The sequence below is a fragment of the Schistocerca piceifrons genome, chromosome 9 (assembly GCF_021461385.2).
Source record: "Schistocerca piceifrons isolate TAMUIC-IGC-003096 chromosome 9, iqSchPice1.1, whole genome shotgun sequence".
NCBI lineage: Eukaryota > Metazoa > Arthropoda > Insecta > Orthoptera > Acrididae > Schistocerca > Schistocerca piceifrons.
The window spans coordinates 220110961-220130251 of record NC_060146.1 but is presented as its reverse complement, the minus strand read 5'-3'; the positions used below and the strand labels follow the sequence as shown (position 1 = coordinate 220130251).

General features: G+C 45.1%; 1 protein-coding gene across 1 annotated transcript in view; it reads left to right on the top strand.

Annotated features, from left to right (window-relative positions):
- Window positions 1–19291, top strand: part of LOC124716879 (transmembrane protein 151B-like) — a 250030-nt gene that overhangs the window by 208269 nt on the left and 22470 nt on the right. The window contains exon 6 of the mRNA XM_047243431.1: window positions 6236–6512. Within this exon, the coding sequence (XP_047099387.1) occupies window positions 6236–6512 (277 nt within the window). The remainder of the gene's footprint in view (window positions 1–6235; window positions 6513–19291) is intronic.

Here is a 19291-nt window from a genome sequence, read left to right as displayed (position 1 = left end):
GTACTCACCCCGTGTGAGGCCAGTTGAGGAGCTACTTGACTCGTACACTGACAACGGCTGGGAGAGCGATGTGCAGACCTCGTGCCCCTCCATATCCGCAGCCAGTGACGCCTGTCGGCTGAGGATGACACGGCAGTCGGTCGGTAACGTTGGTCCTTCCGAGGCCTGTTCGGACGGAGAGTTAAAATCTCTTGGGGTCTTAGATGGGGAGACGCGTATGACTCTAAGCATTTGCCTTCTTGATGAAGGGGCATAACCCTTGACTTCGAATGGAACATCCGACAAGCCACGAAGGATACTATGCGGTCGTAAGTAGCGTTTTAACAACTTTTCCTAAGTCCCACTTTTAGCATGGGCGTAAAAACCCATACCAAGTCTTGCTGAGCTTGGCACTGTAGCGCTCTAAATGGCTCTGAGTACTATGGAACTTAACTGCTGAGGTCATCAGTCCCCTAGAATTTAGTACTTAAACCCAACTAACCTAAGGACATCACACCCATCCATGCCCGAGGCAGGATTCGAACCTGCGACTAGCGGTCGCGCGGTTCCAGACTGAAGCGCCTATAACCGCTCGGCCACAGCGGCCGGCACTGTAGCGCTCTCGGCGCTTCTGAGCGTTCAGTGTCCGTATGCCAGCCAGATGTCTTTATTCTTGGTTCCTGCTGATGAGGTGTTCCACGTAGCCATCCTGAATATGAGCCGGTTCAATCGTGATCAGTGTATACACTGTTGTTGCGTTCTCCCGAACGGTGCGAAGCCTGTACTGTCTTCATCTATATCTACATCTACATGATTACTCTGCAATTCACATCTAAGTGCTTGGCAGAGGTTTCATCGAACCACAATCATATTATCTCCTTACCGTTCCACTCCCAAACAGCGCGCGGGAAAAACGAACACCTAAACCTTTCTGTTCCAGCTCTGATTTCTCTTATTTTATTTAGATGATCACTCCTACCTCTGTAGGTTGGGCTCAACAAAATATTTTCGCATTCGGAAGACAAAGTTGGTGACTGAAATTTCGTAAATAGATCTCGCCGCGACGAAAAACGTCTTTGCTGTAATGACTTCCATCCCAACTCGCGTATCATATCTGCCACTCTCTCTCCCCTATTACGTGATAATACAAAATGAGCTGCCCTTCTTTGCACCCTTTCGATGTCCTCCGTCAATCCCACCTGGTAAGGTTCCACACCGCGCAGCAATATTCTAACAGAGGACGAACGAGTGTAGTGTAAGCTGTCTCTTTAGTAGACTTGTTGCATCTTCTAAGTGTCCTGCCAATGAAACGCAACCTTTGGCTCGCCTTCCCCACAATATTAATAGTTTTAACACCCAGGTAGTTAGTTGAATTGGCAGCCTTGAGAATCGTACTCTATAGCGAGTAATCGAATTCCAACGGATTTCTTTTGGAACTCATGTGGATCACCTCACACTGGATCACCTGCCACACCATACAACAAGATTTTCTAAATCGCTTTGCAACTGATACTGATCTTCGGATGACCTTACCAGACGGTCTTGATTCGCTCGGTTACGTGAGAATGTCACGATCGGCACTATTGTATCTCAGTCTGCTCATCGTCAACTTACACTGCCGTTGTCCTGTTTAAGCACTCTGTGAGGCCATTGGTCTATGGTCGACAGGCAGCTGATATGCTACAGGTGACGCCGCAACGTGAAATTACCTCTAATACTAGTCTGGAATTTTTTTCAAGATCAGAGATCATCACACAGCGGGGTGGGGGGTGCGAGGGCAGGGGGAGGGGAGGGTAGGGGGCCCCCATGATTAAGAATTATGTTCTGTGCGAGTAGCCTTGCAGCTTCTGCAGTCTGTCCTGGTTTGATGACTGAGTAAAGAGTAAGATACACAGTGTAAACTACTCCACAATGGACGTTTCACTCTGCAACGGAGTGTGCACTGACATGACACTTACTGGCAGATTACAATGTGTGCTGGACCCAGACAAGAACTCAAGACCTCTGCCTCTCGCAGGCAGTGGCTCTACGGATTGAGCTACCCCGGCACGACTCATGACCTGTTCAAATGTGTGTGAAATCTTATGGGACTTAACTGCTAAGGTTATCAGTCCCTAAGCTTACACACTACTTAACCTAAATTATCCTAAGGACAAACACTCACACCCATGCCCGAGGGAGGACTCGAACCTCCGCCGGGACCAGCCGCACGGTGCATGACTGCAGCGCATTAGACCGCTCGGCTAATCCCGCGCGGCCCGTCCTCACAGCTTCACTTTCACCAGTACCTCATCTCCTGGCTTCCAAACTTCACAGAAGTTCTCCTGTGAGACTTCCGAAATAGCACGTCCAAGTGCGTCGTGCTAGCGTATCTCAGCTGGTGAAGTCCTCCCCCGCGTAAAGACAGAGATCCCGGGTTCAAGACTCAGTCTCGTTTGCAGTTTTAGTTTCAGTGTACGCTCTTATCCACTGATTCCTATACGTCGAATTCTGGAGTGTCTCCATGGGGTCGATTTCAATCCGGTGGAATGGCGATGCTGCAAAGGGGTCAGGGTACCAGATGCCACAGAGGTAACTATGGCACGAACTTGCACCATTGGCGATCCTTACAGTGTCTCACATAGCGTCTATTGGATCATTAGAGACCTGGCCAGTCTTCACGAATCCTGGGTGTCCAGATGTTCGGGCAACATGGAAATACTTCAACTCAGCTGGCTGTAGCTGAGCTATGATAACAGACAACCGTTTCCAGCCCATTGGATCATAGCTCCAAGTATAATGAGTTCTCTATATTAATTGGAATTCTACTTTGGTCGGTTCCTCCCTCTTCAAGGCTTCTATGGTTTTCAGCAGCGCTCGATCTTCCCTCCATGCAGCAAAAATCTTTAATGCAGTGATCCCTGGCATTTCATTCATGCATCTGTGTTCTTCCAAAGGGTATTTGAAAGGTAGTTGGCATCATTGTGACTGTATTATATACCAATGTGACGTCATATTTCTAAATCCTCAGTGCTTACTCGCCAGTCGACCCGATGGACTCTTCAGGATAACCAGCCACCGTAGAGAATTGTGGCCTATCACAATGGTAAATGGTTTGCCAAATAAATAGGGCGATAAATTGTTGATGATTGAAACTACTACAAGATACTCTTTCTCAGTTGAAGAGTAATTCATTCTGGGACTTGGACAACAATATCCATCTTCCTGAATATGAACTAGAACTTCCCATAACACAAAACTGATAGCGTTGGGGCAAAGCTCTGTCTCAGCATTTTCGTCACTTAATGTTAGATCTGAAGAAAATGTTAATATCTCCTAAGGACAAGGACAGACCTTTCTTGCATCTCATTTCAGTAAAATTTGTCGTCTCCCTGAAATAGGTCTTGCAAGGGACGTACCTTATTACAGAGGTCCTTTAGGAATCGTCGATAGTAAGAGCGTATTCTGAGGAAACCTTTCACACCATGGCCGTGATAGAAAGTTGGAAAATCTGTGACTGTTATTTTCTCTGGACTGAGACGAACTCCATGGCCACTAACTGGATACCCCAAATTTTTATTTCTTGGGCGACAAAGGTCACTTTTTCGAATTTAGGCAGAGACTTGTGAACACGCTTCAACACAGTTACCACTGGACTTACATCTTCTTCATATGTATTCTAAATGACGGAAATGTCATCCAGGCATGTCGTCATTTTCAGATGTCTGAGTTGTCCATCATACACACGAAACTGGCTGGAGCGCTAGTACAAATGGCATGTCTTTGAATTCGTGGAAACAATCAGATTTTATGAAGTTTGTCTTTTCCTGGTAAACCTTGTAGTTCTGTTAGCCATTACCCTGTCGATAGTTGAGAAATACTTTGCTCCTTTCAAATAGTCTATCGTGTCATCGGTTCACAGTAATGGATAGACATCCTTCTTCATCATTTTCTTCAGTCGCCGGTACTCGACACCATGTGCCGTCCTTCTACTTTAAAAGTACCACAGGGGAAGACCAAAGACTCTCTGAAGGTTACATAATGTCATCTTGCAGCATTTTCTCCACTTACTCCCGAATTATGCGTCGTGCAGGTGGCGGCACGCCATACGAGCGCTAATCGCTGGATGATCCCCAGTGTTCATACAATGGTTTACTAGGAGACGCTGGGTCTGTCTTGTCTCCGGATTTGAAAATATCCTAAAATTGGTGCAGAATGGCTAACGCAAACCAATGTTGTTCTTCAGTCAGACCAGATAATATCAGCAGTTTGATGGTAGCTGCTTCGCCTGCATTGTCTACAGTGGTAGTCGAGCACGTTTCTTTTCCGATGGCATTAAGCTGGACTGATTCAGCTATTCTTATGCACGTATACTGAGGAATGATCTGTGGCTGCTCATGACAATTTTCTGTTCCAAATTCCTCCTTTACCGCGGTACAGTTAACTTTGAACACAAGAAGACTTGAAGAAGATCCCACCAGAGGGTTCAAAATGTCGACTGTGTAAGAACAAACAAATAAGGACCATGATGTGGCATAACAATCTTGAAGATTTAACCTTCAGTGACGATGGCCATGAAAGCCTGCAGAACTACATAATTTATGCGAACATTGTTTCAGGCAATTATGGCGCAGGAGGTTTACAGACCACCGAACACAGGCTTGCTTTCCACAGCACCTCATAGACCCTCGTTCCCTAACATCCACTCCCACAACTAGAGGTCTTCAGTGGACTAGGAATGTGTCATATGCTTGTAGTTTTGCACACCTACAGAGAGTGATGGACTGGCAAACACCATTCCGTGGCTGCCTTTTCGAAGGATTCGTGGGGAGGGACATAGGATTGCCAGCAAAAATGTATACCTCACACAACAATGCAGACATCACAGTAGAAAGATACTACACTGGCCCAAGACCTGTGTGTGTTCAGAAGCTGGTGAAAAACAACGCTGGGCTCAGCAGCACACACAGCCAACATGAAAAAAAGAATTAAATATTGTATCCACCTCTTTCAAGTAGCATGTTGTTGTTGTTGTTGTGGTCTTCAGTCCTGAGACTGGTTTGATGCAGCTCTCCATGCTACTGTATCCTGTGCAAGCTTCTTTATCTCCCAGTACCTACTGCAACCTACATCCTTCTGAATCTGCTTAGTGTATTCATCTCTTGGTGTCCCTCTACGATTTTTACCCTCTACACTGCCCTCCAATGCTAAATTTGTGATCTGTTGATGCCTCAGAACATGTCCTACCAACCGGTCCCTTCTTCTTGTCAAGTTGTGCCACAAATTTCTCTTCTCCACAATTCTGTTCAATACCTCCTCATTACTTACCTGATCTACACATCTAATCTTCAGCATTCTTCTGCAGCACCACATTTCGAAAGCTTATATTCCCTTCTTGTCCAAATTATTTATCGTCAACGTTTCATTTCCGTACATGGAAATACTTTCAGAAACGACTTCCTGACACTTAAATCTCTACAATTAACAAATTTCTCTTCTTCAGAAACGCTTTCCTTGTCATTGCCAGTCTACATTTTATATCCTCTCTACTTCGACCATCATCAGTTATTTGCTCCGCGAGTAGCAAAACTCATTTACTACTTTAAGCGTCTCATTTCCTAATCTAATTCCCCCAGCATCACCCGATTTAATTCGACTGCATTCCATTATCCTCGTTTTGCTTTTGCTGATGTTCATCCTTTGAAGATACTGTCCATTCCGTTCAACTGCTCTTCTAAGTCGTTTGCTGTGCCTGATAGAATTAAAAATGTCATCGGCCAACCTCAAAGTTTTTTCTCCCTGGGTTTTAATTCCTACTGCGAATTTTTCTATTGTTTCCTTTACTGCTTGCTCAATATACGGATTGAATAACACCGGGGAGAGGCTACAACCCTGTCTCACTCCTTTCCCAACCACTGCTTCCCTTTCATGCCCCTCGACTCTTATAACTGTCATCTCGTTTCTGTACAAATTGTAAATAGCCTTTCGCTCCCTGTATTTTACCCCTGCCACCTTTAGAATTTGAAAGAGACTATTCCAGTCAACATTGTCAAAAGCTTTCAAGTAGCTTAAGACAGCTAAATAATTTTCCATTTATTTGCCCTCCCCACAATGTGTGCTCAGGGAATATAACTTTTTTAAGTAAAATTTGAAAACCAAACGACACCTGTTACATGTTGTCGAGGTCTCAAAATGGATTTATGATACATAATGAATGATTGTACACAGCTATGCAAAACAGTAGTTCCACTCGGTACCTTTTGTCTGGCTGGTGCAGGTGACAAAGCTGTTCGGGGTCAACTACGAGACGAGCACGACGGGCGGCCGCAGCAGCGTGGTCACGGCCGCAAACAACAACAACAACAACAACAACAACAACACCCGCAGCGTGAGCTGCTGTCAGCAGGAAGGCGGCTGCGACCAGCGGTGGCTGGGCTCCCGGGGCGGCCTGTCCCACTGCACGGCGGACAGCGGCGACCTGGAGTGGTGCTGCCGAGACAACTCGGTGCTCGTGCCCTCCTACAGCGAGGCGCTCCTCATGGACACCTCCACAGGTGAGCCGCCAGGACACTGCACCCCTGCTCAGGGGGCAGACATTCACGTCCCAATAAACTGTTCTTGGGCTTAAATGCCACGAGCTTTCAACCCAGCACTCCTCAGCCATTGTCAAGTGGAAACAGTGCTGATGGGCTGCTGGTAGGCTCATATACTCTAGCTGCCAGCAGTGGTGTCACGGGTGCTCAAGGAATCGCCATATATGGGCACACGTCGACCGCACGTTCGGTGGGTCCTCTACAACCCTGAAATCGCTGGATCCCACCCCACACTGAGCTGCAGACTACCATCTCTAGTGTGACTTCCTTACACATCTAAACTCCACACACGCCAACATCAAATTCACTATGGAGACTGAAACGGAGGGTAAATTACCTTTCCTTGACGTCTTGGTCAAGAGATGGGCTGACGGCACCCTAGGTCACGGGGTGTATCGGAAGACAACGCACACTGATCTGCATTTGCACGCAGACAGCTGCCACCACCCTTCACAGAGGAATGGGGTACTCAAAACTCTAGTACATAGGGCGCGCACTATCTCCGACGCAGAGAGTCTACCCGAGGAATTAGAACATCTGAGAACTGTATTTCGAAAAAATGGGTACTCAGAGTGGCAGATTCAACGTGCTCTCCGCCCAACCACTACAGCACAACCTGTGGAGATGGATGAAATCACGAGGGAGCAGGTAGGCACTGCGTTTATTCCATATGCAGGCGCACTCTCGGGGAAAATCGCCCGCATTTTGAAGAAACCCCGGGTCGGAACTGTGTTTTGTCCCCCGAATAAAACTCGTGCACTGGTGGGGAGCGCCAAAGATGACCTCGGTTTGAGGAAGGCCGGCGTGTACCACATTCCGTGTCAATGTGGCAAGTCGTATATTCGTCAGACGATGCGTAGCGTCGAGGATCGATGCCGTGAACACCAGAGGCACACTCGACTGATGTATCCGAGCAAGTCGGCGGTCGCTGAACATTGTTTGTCGGAAAATCACGCTACGGTGTATGAACGCACGTCATCTCAGACGCCGTCGCAATCTCTTCCACCGCGCGACCGTGGCGCGGGGACGGCGGAGGGAGCGCGCCGCGGGCGGAGGGTATTTAAATCGGCCGCCGCCGCGACCTAACCCAGTTCCCCCTGAGTAGCCATAGCGTACGGATCTCCGTGCCGGCACGTTCACAGGAGCTCAGTCCGTCAGTTCAACTGATGATGGCGACATGTATGATCGCCGAAATATTGTGCCCGTTGGACACTGTAGACCGGCAGTACACCCGCGGATATTTTGATTATCAAATACGCCGGGAGAAAAGAATCACATCTCTAGTGTTATTGGTGATAAGAAGCCATCGAAACCAATATCACAAACAACACCCCTGATAGAGACAGTGGCTTGCGGCTCATTGGGGCATGCGATCGAATCATCGCGAGACGTGTAGTCAGTGTATGACCATACGTGACGATGCCATCAGCACCGGTGACATCACAGCCAGCAGCTGGAGTATACAAGGGTGAACCACAGCAGCCCATCATCAGTCGTTCCACTTGACAATGGCTAAAAAGCTCATGGAATTTTAACATTTCAACCACCTGACGCATCTGGAAACCCAAAACACTTTAGCCAATGCTACAGACGCGAGACTGTCCGTTCTTACATTAGGTATGAGGTGGTTTCCACACATCTCTTGAGGTGAACGCTGAGATGGTTCATATGAAAAGCTGATTTCGCTCCCCCATCCTTCATATAACTGAGCTTGTGCATTGTCTCTAATGAACTTGTCATTGACAGGTGTCATTCTTTCCTTCCCATACTTTTATATCATGTGTAACTAATGTTGCTGCTCTAATATCTATATAGTACTGTGAGGGGCAACTATTCCACGTCAAAATGCTCACGTGCTGATTGAAGGCTGCTCATCCACCTATACACAACCATGTCTTCCAAGCCACAGTATATGCAGCCGCCCTATATGCAAAAAACGAACAATACGTTTATGTGGGCAGGAGGCAAACTAGAAGAAACTGTACATCATGATAACGAGACCCACCTATGCAGAGCATCTAGCCTCGACAGCCTTCTAGAAACGGGAAACATCCAACCGAGACTTCCTTCTGGAAGCGAAAGACACCCAATCAGGATGTCCTTCAATAATGAAGCAGCAAGAGCCAGAAAGGATTTCCTGAGGTCCTGACGACCATCCCTCTCTTAGCCCCTATCAAAGAGAAGAACAAAGACGATATGGCCGCCCTTTTCCTGAGATTCATGCACTATGCCTCACCATTCTCGGCCCTAACAACCTCTCCTAAATATCGCATTGTAGGGGTGTGTAGTGCCGTTTAGTGTAATGTAAAATCTTGTACTAATGGGGTAGAAGAATAGTTCAGAAGCACAAAGAGTGCAGAATGCCATCTGGATCCAAAATGAGTGTATACATCTACATCTACATCTACATTGATACTCCGCAAGCCACCCAACGGTGTGTGGCGGAGGGCACTTTACGTGCCACTGTCATTACCTCCCTTTCCTGTTCCAGTCGCGTATGGTTCGCGGGAAGAACGACTGTCTGAAAGCCTCCGTGCGCGCTCTAATCTCTCTAATTTTACATTCGTGATCTCCTCGGGAAGTATAAGTAGGGCGAAGCAATATATTCGATACCTCATCCAGAAACGCACCCTCTCGAAACCTGGCGAGCAAGCTACACCGCGATGCAGAGCGCCTCTCTTGCAGAGTCTGCCACTTGAGTTTATTAAACATCTCCGTAACGCTATCACGGTTACCAAATAACCCAGTGACGAAACGCGCCGCTCTTCTTTGGATCTTCTCTATCTCCTCCGTCAACCCGACCTGGTACGGATCCCACACTGATGAGCAATACTCAAGTATAGGTCGAACGAGTGTTTTGTAAGCCACCTCCTTTGTTGATGGACTACATTTTCTAAGCACTCTCCCAATGAATCTCAACCTGGTACCCGCCTTACCAACAATTAGTTTTATATGATCATTCCACTTCAAATCGTTCCGTACGCATACTCCCAGATATTTTACAGAAGTAACTGCTACCAGTGTTTGTTCCGCTATCATATAATCATACAATAAAGGATCCTTCTTTCTATGTATTCGCAATACATTACATTTGTCTATGTTAAGGGTCAGTTGCCACTCCCTGCACCAAGTGCCTATCCGCTGCAGATCTTCCTGTATTTCGCTACAATTTTCTAATGCAGCAACTTCTCTGTATACTACAGCATCATCCGCGAAAAGCCGCATGGAACTTCCGACACTATCTACTAGGTCATTTATATATATTGTGAAAAGCAATGGTCCCATAACACTCCCCTGTGGCACGCCAGAGGTTACTTTAACGTCTGTAGACGTCTCTCCATTGATAACAACATGCTGTGTTCTGTTTGCTAAAAACTCTTCAATCCAGCCACACAGCTGGTCTGATATTCCGTAGGCTCTTACTTTGTTTATCAGGCGACAGTGCGGAACTGTATCGAACGCCTTCCGGAAGTCAAGAAAAATAGCATCTACCTGGGAGCCTGTATCTAATATTTTCTGGGTCTCATGAACAAATAAGGCGAGTTGGGTCTCACACGATCGCTGTTTCCGGAATCCATGTTGATTCCTACATAGTAGATTCTGGGTTTCCAGAAATGACATGATACGCGAGCAAAAAACATGTTCTAAAATTCTACAAGAGATCGACGTAAGAGATATAGGTCTATAGTTTTGCGCATCTGCTCGACGACCCTTCTTGAAGACTGGGACTATCTGTGCTCTTTTCCAATCATTTGGAACCCTCCGTTCCTCTAGAGACTTGCGGTACACGGCTGTTAGAAGGGGGGCAAGTTCTTTCGCGTACTCTGTGTAGAATCGAATTGGTATCCCGTCAGGTCCAGTGGACTTTCCTCTATTGAGTGATTCCAGTTGCTTTTCTATTCCTTGGACACTTATTTCGATGTCAGCCATTTTTTCGTTTGTGCGAGGATTTAGAGAAGGAACTGCAGTGCGGTCTTCCTCTGTGAAACAGCTTTGGAAAAAGGTGTTTAGTATTTCAGCTTTACGCGTGTCATCCTCTGTTTCAATGCCATCATCATCCCGTAGTGTCTGGATATGCTGTTTCGAGCCACTTACTGATTTAACGTAAGACCAGAACTTCCTAGGATTTTCTGTCAAGTCGGTACATAGAATTTTACTTTCGAATTCAATGAACGCTTCACGCATAGCCCTCCTTACGCTAACTTTGACATCGTTTAGCTTCTGTTTGTCTGAGAGGTTTTGGCTGCGTTTAAACTTGGAGTGGAGCTCCCTTTGCTTTCGCAGTAGTTTCCTAACTTTGTTGTTGTACCACGGTGGGTTTTTCCCGTCCCTCACAGTTTTACTCGGCACGTACCTGTCTAAAACGCATTTTACGATTGCCTTGAACTTTTTCCATAAACACTCAACATTGTCAGTGTCGGAACAGAAATTTTCGTTTTGATCTGTTAGGTAGTCTGAAATCTGCCTTCTATTACTCTTGCTAAACAGATAAACCTTCCTCCCTTTTTTTATATTCCTATTAACTTCCATATTCAGGGATGCTGCAACGGCCTTATGATCACTGATTCCCTGTTCTGTACATACAGATTCGAAAAGTTCGGGTCTGTTTGTTATCAGTAGGTCCAATATGTTATCTCCACGAGTCGGTTCTCTGTTTAATTGCTCAAGGTAATTTTCGGATAGTGCACTCAGTATACTGTCACTCGATGCTCTGTCCCTACCACCCGTCCTAAACATCTGAGTGTCCCAGTCTATATCTGGTAAATTGAAATCTCCACCTAAGACTATAACATGCTGAGAAAATTTGTGTGAAATGTATTCCAAATTTTCTCTCAGTTGTTCTGCCACTAATGCTGCTGAGTCGGGAGGTCGGTAAAAGGAGCCAATTATTAACCTAGTTCGGTTGTTTAGTGTAACCTCCACCCATAATAATTCACAGGAACTATCCACTTCTACTTCACTACAGGATAAACTACTACTAACAGCGATGAACACTCCACCACCGGTTGCATGCAATCTATCCTTTCTAAACACCGTCTGTACCTTTGTAAAAATTTCGGCAGAATTTATCTCTGGCTTAAGCCAGCTTTCTGTACCTATAACGATTTTAGCTTCGGTGCTTTCTATCAGCGCTTGAAGTTCCGGTACTTTACCAACGCAGCTTCGACAGTTGACAATTACAATACCGATTGCTGCTTGGTCCCCGCATGTCCTGACTTTGCCCCGCACCCGTTGAGGCTGTTGCCCTTTCTGTACTTGCCCAAGGCCATCTAACCTAAAAAACCGCCCAGCCCACGCCACACAACCCCTGCTACCCGTGTAGCCGCTTGTTGCGTGTAGTGGACTCCTGACCTATCCAGCGGAACCCGAAACCCCACCACCCTATGGCGCAAGTCGAGGAATCTGCAGCCCACACGGTCGCAGAACCGTCTCAGCCTCTGATTCAGACCCTCCACTCGGCTCTGTACCAAAGGTCCGCAGTCAGTCCTGTCGACGATGCTGCAGATGGTGAGCTCTGCTTTCATCCCGCTAGCGAGACTGGCAGTCTTCACCAAATCAGATAGCCGCCGGAAGCCAGAGAGGATTTCCTCCGATCCATAGCGACACACATCATTGGTGCCGACATGAGCGACCACCTGCAGATGGGTGCACCCTGTACCCTTCATGGCATCCGGAAGGACCCTTTCCACATCTGGAATGACTCCCCCCGGTATGCACACGGAGTGCACATTGGTTTTCTTCCCCTCTCTTGCTGCCATTTCCCTAAGGGGCCCCATTACGCGCCTGCATGCCAAACTGCGAATCGGCAGTCAGCTGACATGAAGTTAATCTGACCCTCTCCCTCTATACTCCTCTTATACCTTGTTTATTTTCCTTTTCATGGCAGTATCGTGCTGAAATACCCATCAGATATTAAAATTCAAGTGAGTTTATGAAGTACTGAACACACAATTTTCTCAAATGGTCTGATTTAAATTCTAGATAATAGACTAAAAGCAAATAGCAATTAAATAAATAGTCAATAGTACGAATTCGCCCTTAGTACTTGTATAGTGGTACCACATACCCTGTTTTCTTAACATGGGGAACAGTCTTGAGTGCACAGTGAGCGTCACATGACTCCTATCTGGAAACATGGCTGCATGCTTTCTGTCAGCTTGTCTACAATTACAACGTCATCAGTGTCATGACTGGTTTGATGCGGGCTGCCAGGAATTACTTTCCTGTCCTAACAATCTACATCTCAGAGTAAGATGGGTAACTTCCTCAATTATTTGTTGGATATATTCCACCCTCCCCCCCGTGAACCATGGACCTTGCTGTTGGTGGGGAGGCTTGCGTGCCTCGGCGATACAGACAGCCGTACCGTAGGTGCAACCACAACGGAGGGTTATCTGTTGAGAGGCCAGACAAACGTGTGGTTCCTGAAGAGGGGCAGCAGCCTTTTCAGTAGTTGCATGGGCAACAATCTGGATCATTGACTGATCTGGCCTTGTAACACTAACCAAAATGGCTTTGCTGTGCTGGTACTGTGAACGGCTGAAAGCAAGGGGAAACTACAGCCGTAATTTTTCCCGAGGACATGCAGTTTTACTGTATGGTTAAATGATGATGGCGTCCTCTTGGGTAAAATATTCCGGAGGTAAAATAGTCCCGCATTCGGATTTCCGGGCGGGGACTACTCAGGAGGACGTCGCTATGAGGAGAAAGAAAACTGGCGTTGTACGGAGCGGAGCGTGGAATGTCAGATCCCTTAATCGGGTAGATAGGTTAGAAAATTAAAGAGGGGAAATGTATATGTTAAAGTTGGATATAGTGGGAATTAGTGAAGTTCGGTGGCAGGAGGAACAAGACTGCTCGTCAGGTGAATACTGGGTTATAAATACAAAATCAAATAGGGGTAATGCAGGAGTCGACTTAATAATGTATAAAAAAAATAGGATTGTGGGTAAGCTACTACAAACAGCATAATGAACGCATTAGTGTAGCGAAGATAGATACGAAGCCCACGCCTACCACAGAAGTACAAGTTTATATGCCAACTAGCTCCGCAGATGACGAAGAGATTGATGAAATGTATGATGAGATAAAAGAAATTATTAAGATAGTGAAAGGAGACGAAAATTTAATAGTCATGGGTGACTGGAACTCGGTAGTAGGGAAATGAAGAGAAGGAAACGTAGTAGATATACATGGAATTGGGGTAAGGAATGAAAGAGAAAGCCGCCTGGTAGAGTTTTGCACAAAGCATAAATTAATCATAGCTAACACTTGGTTCAAGAATCATGAATGAACATTGTATACATGGAAGAGGCCTGGAGATACTAGACGGTTTCAAATAGATTGTATAATGGTAAGACAGAGATTTAGCAACCAGGTTTTAAATTTTAATACATTTCCAGGGACAGATGTGGACTCAGACCACAATCTATTGGCCATGAACTGCAGACTAAAATTGACGAAACTGCAAAAAGGTGGGAATATAAGGAGATGGGACCTGGATAAACTGAAAGAACCAGAGGTTGTAGGGAGCTTCACAGAGAGCAGTAGAGAACGATTGACAAGAATGGGGGCAAGAAATAAAGTAAAAGAAGGATGGGTAACTTTGAGAGATGAAACAGGGAAGGCAGCAGAGCATCAAGTAGGTAAAAAGACGAGAGCTATTAGAAATCCTTGCGTAACAGAAGAAATATTGAATTTAATTGATGAAAGGAGAAAATATAAAAATGCAGTAAATGAAGCAGACAAAAAGGAATACAAACGTCTAAAAATTAGATCGACAGGAAGTGCAAAATGGCTAAGCAGGGATGGCTAGAGGACAAATGTAAGGATGTAGAGGCATATATCACTAGGTTTAAGATGGATGCTGCCTACAGGAAAATTAAAGAGACCTTTGGAGAAAAGAGAACCACTTGTATGAATATCAAAAGCTCAGATGGAAACCCAGTTCTAAGCAAAGAAAGGAAAGCAGAAGGCTGGAAGGAGTCTATACAAGGGCAATGTAATTGAGAACAATATTATGGAAATGGAAAAAACTGTAGATGAAGAAGAAATGAGACTGCGCGAAGAGTTTGGCCTAAGTTGAAACAAGACCGCGGGAGTAGACAACATTCCATCAGAACTACTGATGGCCTTGGGAGAACCAGTCATGACAAAATTCTACCATCTGGTGAGCAAGTGTATCAGACAGGCGAAATACCTTCAGACTTCAAGAAGAATATAATAATTCCAATTCCAAAGAAAGCAAGTGTTGACAGATGTGAAAATTACCGAACTATCAGTTTAATAAGCAACGGCTGCAAAATACTAAGGTTGGTTGGTTGGTTTGGGGAAGGAGACCAGACAGCGTGGTCATCGGTCTCATCGGATTAGGGAAGGATGGGGAAGGAAGTCGGCCGTGCCCTTTCAGAGGAACCATCCCGGCATTTGCCTGGAGTGATTTAGGAAAATCACGGAAAACCTAAATCAGGATGGCCGGACGCGGGATTGAACCGTCGTCCTTCCGAATGCGAGTCCAGTGTCTAACCACTGCGCCACCTCGCTCGGTGCAAAATACTAACACGAATTCTTTACATACGAATGGAAAAACTGATAGAAGACGACCTCGGAGAGGATCAGTTTGGATTCCGTAGAAATGTTGGATCACGTGAGGCAATACTGACCCTGCGACTTATCTTAGAAAACAGATTAAGGAAAGGCAAACCTACATTTCTAGCATTTGTACACTTAGAGAAAGCTTTTGACAATGTTGACTAGAATACTATCTTTCAAATTCTGGAGGTGGCAGGGGTAACATACAGGGAGCGAAAGGCTATTTACAATTTGTACAGAAACCAGACGGCAGTTATAAGAGTCGAGGGCATGAAAGGGAAGTAGTGGTTGGGAAGGGAGTGAGACAGGGTTATAGCCTCTCCCCGGTGTTATTCAATCTGTATATTGAGCAAGCAGTAAAGGAAACAAAAGAAAAATTCGGAGTAAGAATTAAAATCCATGGAGAAGAAATAAAAACTATGAGTTTCGCCGATGACATTGTAATTCTGTCAGAGACAGCAAAGGACCTGGAAGAGCAGCTGAACGGAATGGACAGTGTCTTGTAAGGAAGATATAAGATGAACATCAACAAAAGCAAAACGAGGATAATGGAATGTAGTCGATTTAATTCGGGTGATGCTGATGGAATTAGATTAGGAAATGAGACGTTTATAGTAGTAAATGAGTTTTGCTATTTGGAGAGCAAAATAATTGACGATGGTCGAAGTAGAGTGGATATTAAATGTAGACTGGCAATGGCAAGGAAATTTGTTAACATCGAGTATAGATTTAAGTGTCAGGAAGTCATTTCTGAAAGTATTTGTATGGATTGTAGCCATGTATGGAAGTGAAACATGGACGATAAATAGTTTGGACTAGAAGAGAATAGAAGCTTTCGAAATGTGGTACTACAGAAGAATGCTGAAGATTACATGGGTAGATCACATAACTAATGAGGAGGTATTGAATAGAATTGGGGAGAAGAGAAATTTGTGGTACAACTTGACTAGAAGAAGGGATCGGTTGGTAGGACATGTTCTGAGGCATCAAGGGATCACCAATCTAGTATTGGAGGGCAGCATGGAGGGTAAAAATCGTAGAGGGACACCAAGAGATGAATACACTAAGCAGATTCAGAATTGCAGTAGGTACTGGGAGATAGGATAGAGTAGCATGGTGAGCTGCATCAAACCAGTCTCTGGACTGAAGACCACAACAACAACAAACAACATTCCAGACACTGTCTTGCCCTGCAGGCTTTAACCTCAACAGATTGTTCTGCCAACAAGTAAATTATTGTCTGATGGCTGAACGTGTACTATCATCTTGTCCTCTTGTCGATGTTTTCCGTATGTTCCTCTCCTCGATGATTCTGTGTAGAACATTCTCATTTCTTATTTCTCAGTCCTAATGTTCAACATGTATCTATAGTACCACATTTGAAATGCACCGACGCCTTTCTTTTTTCTGGCAGTCCATGATTCTCCTCAAGATTCTGCTCAAGAATGTGCATTTTCAGAAAATTCTTACTCTCATCCATCATAGAAAATTACTGTCCTAATAGTGTAACAGAGTACGTCACCATTTCATTTGGCAGGTCGACTGTGTGCTTCAAAGTTTAAGTACAGGCTGTAGTCTCACAGAGCTTAACATCAGAACAGACTTTGCCGGCGTATACGTCAGGCCGTCTGCTGCGTATTAGTGGAATTGTGGAATTTCCCCTCCCCGCTATGCTTAATGTATGTCCACGTGTAGCAGAGGTTCGACCATCCTCCAATGCTAGCACGTATGTACGTAATAAGTTGTTATATCTTCATACAAAAAATGAGTGGTATACTTTTATAACCGGCTGGCAGTCTTATAACACATGAGGCTCCATAAATTTCGACTCAGTCTTTTCTACACAGTGGATCCATATTCCAAATTAATACATTTCCTTTTCTCCGTTCTCCATCGCACCTGAAAGTTGCCCATCACAGAAACATCTTGCATAGTTGCCTGATAGTTTGTCAGTCAAATACTTGTACTTAGTTAAATGTTCCATACATTATTTGAACAGGTCTCTTATAAAATTATGTTTTTGAGGATATATATACATTATTAGTTTTAACATTGATGAACATACTTTTTTAGTCCTACTCATGGAACTACAATTAAAAACTAGGGTTTTTTTACAGGCTACCATTTTTAAACGAAAATTCCTCCATGGAAAAGAATTTTACGTTAGAATTTAAGCCTGTCACATGACGGACACTTAATATTACTCGTGATCAAAAAATTTTGTTGTTGGGTGTTGAACTCCCTTCTGAGCCTTTGACAGTTTTAATAATGGGTAACAGAAGTCATTTTCTCCTTTAGTGTTTTAGGCATGGACATCACTGTTTCTTTCTAAACTGTGATGAGTTATTTATGACGAATTTCCCTAGTGAGATTACAGGGTGTTCCAGCAAGAATGGTTAGTATTCATGTGTACGGCGGGACTGTTATAAGTTTAGCAGACACGGGCTCTAGAATGCATTTCTCAAGAGCTAGGGTCACTTCTTTATGTTGGCTACTGTGAAACAAGTCTCTTCTACCGCAAGCCCTTTGCCTTTGGTATTTTAAGAGCTGGTAGTACGGAAGTTATTAAGAACAAAAAAAAAAAAAAAACTCCAGTAAACATGGAAACATGGGATCTAAAGTGCAAACCTTACGAGCTATAGGCACTTGTTCATTGTCGCTACTGTGGGAAACATCGATTCTACTGAACAAGTGCTCATAGCTCTTAAGGCATGCATTTTACAGCCCATGTTTAGCAGCCTTTTTGGCTTCGAATGATCGTTCATATGATATCTCTGAATACTGACGGTTCCTTCTGGGCTACCTGTATGTAATGTAACGGTGCAGTTGAAATACCTGACTCCTTGGAGAGAATGACGACTGCAGGTGGGACCATCCTATTATTTCTAATGTTCGCTTTTGTGCAGTCTAAACTTGCTTCTAAGTGATGAGCTAGCTAATAAAGTTACTGCATATGACATTGCTGAGTGGAAATAAGCATAATATGTCATGAAGTTGTTTCTGTGACTAGCAATAATACGGAGGGCAAAAGTAAACTGTTTCAAACGAGGTGGCGCAGTGGTTAGCACACTAGACTCGCATTAGGGAGGACGACGATTCAAATCCGCGTCCGGCCATCCTGCTTTAGGTTTTCCTAGATTTCCCAGAATCGCTTCAGGCAATTGCCGGGATGACCGCGTGACTGCTACGGTCGCAGGTTCGAATCCTGCCTCGGGCATGGATGTGTGTGATGTCCTTGGGTTAGTTAGGTTTAAGTAGTTCGAAGTTCTAGGGGACTGATGACCTCAGATGTTGAGTCCCATAGTGCTCAGAGCCATTTGAACCATTTGAACCAACTGCCGGGATGGCTCCTTTGAAAGGGAACGGCCGACTTACTTACCCATCCTTCCCTAATCCGAAGCGACCGGCGATCTAGCTGTTTGGTTCCCTCCCACCAAATCAGTCTACCAAACAACTGAACTTTTTGAGGGGCTCTGTAATATGACTCTTCCGTTTCAGGTTTTCAAGAGTATGCATACCCAAATATTTGGAGCGCTCTATCCTGTTCACTGACTCCATGTACTACATCAATTGGCCACGTTTCTTGTACAGAACTATTTCCTCAAAATTAAGGGAGAGTTCACATTTGCAGAACCATTTACATTGAACGGCTAAAGAAACTGGTACACCTGCCTAACATCATGTAGGGCCGACGCGAGGACGCAGAAGTTCAGCAACACGACGTGGCATGGACTTCACTAATGTCTGCAGTAGTGCTGAAGGGAAGTGACACCATGAATCCTGCAGGGCTGTCTATAAATCCGTAAGAGTACGATGGGCTGGAGATCTCTTCTGAACAGCACGTTGAAAGACCGCCCAGATATGCTCAATAATGTTCATGTCTGGGGAGTATGGTGGCCAGCGGAAGTGATTTAACTCAGAAAAGTGTTCCTGGAACCACTCAGTAGCAATTGTGGACGTATCGGGTGTCGCATTGTCCTACTGGAATTTTCCAGGTCCGTCGGAATGTACAGAGGACGTGAATGGATGCAGGTGATCAGGCAGGATGTTTACGTACGTGTCACCCGTCAGAGTCGTCTTTAGACGTATCAGGAATCCCATATCACTCCAACTGCACACTCCCCGCACCATTACAGAGCCTCCACCAA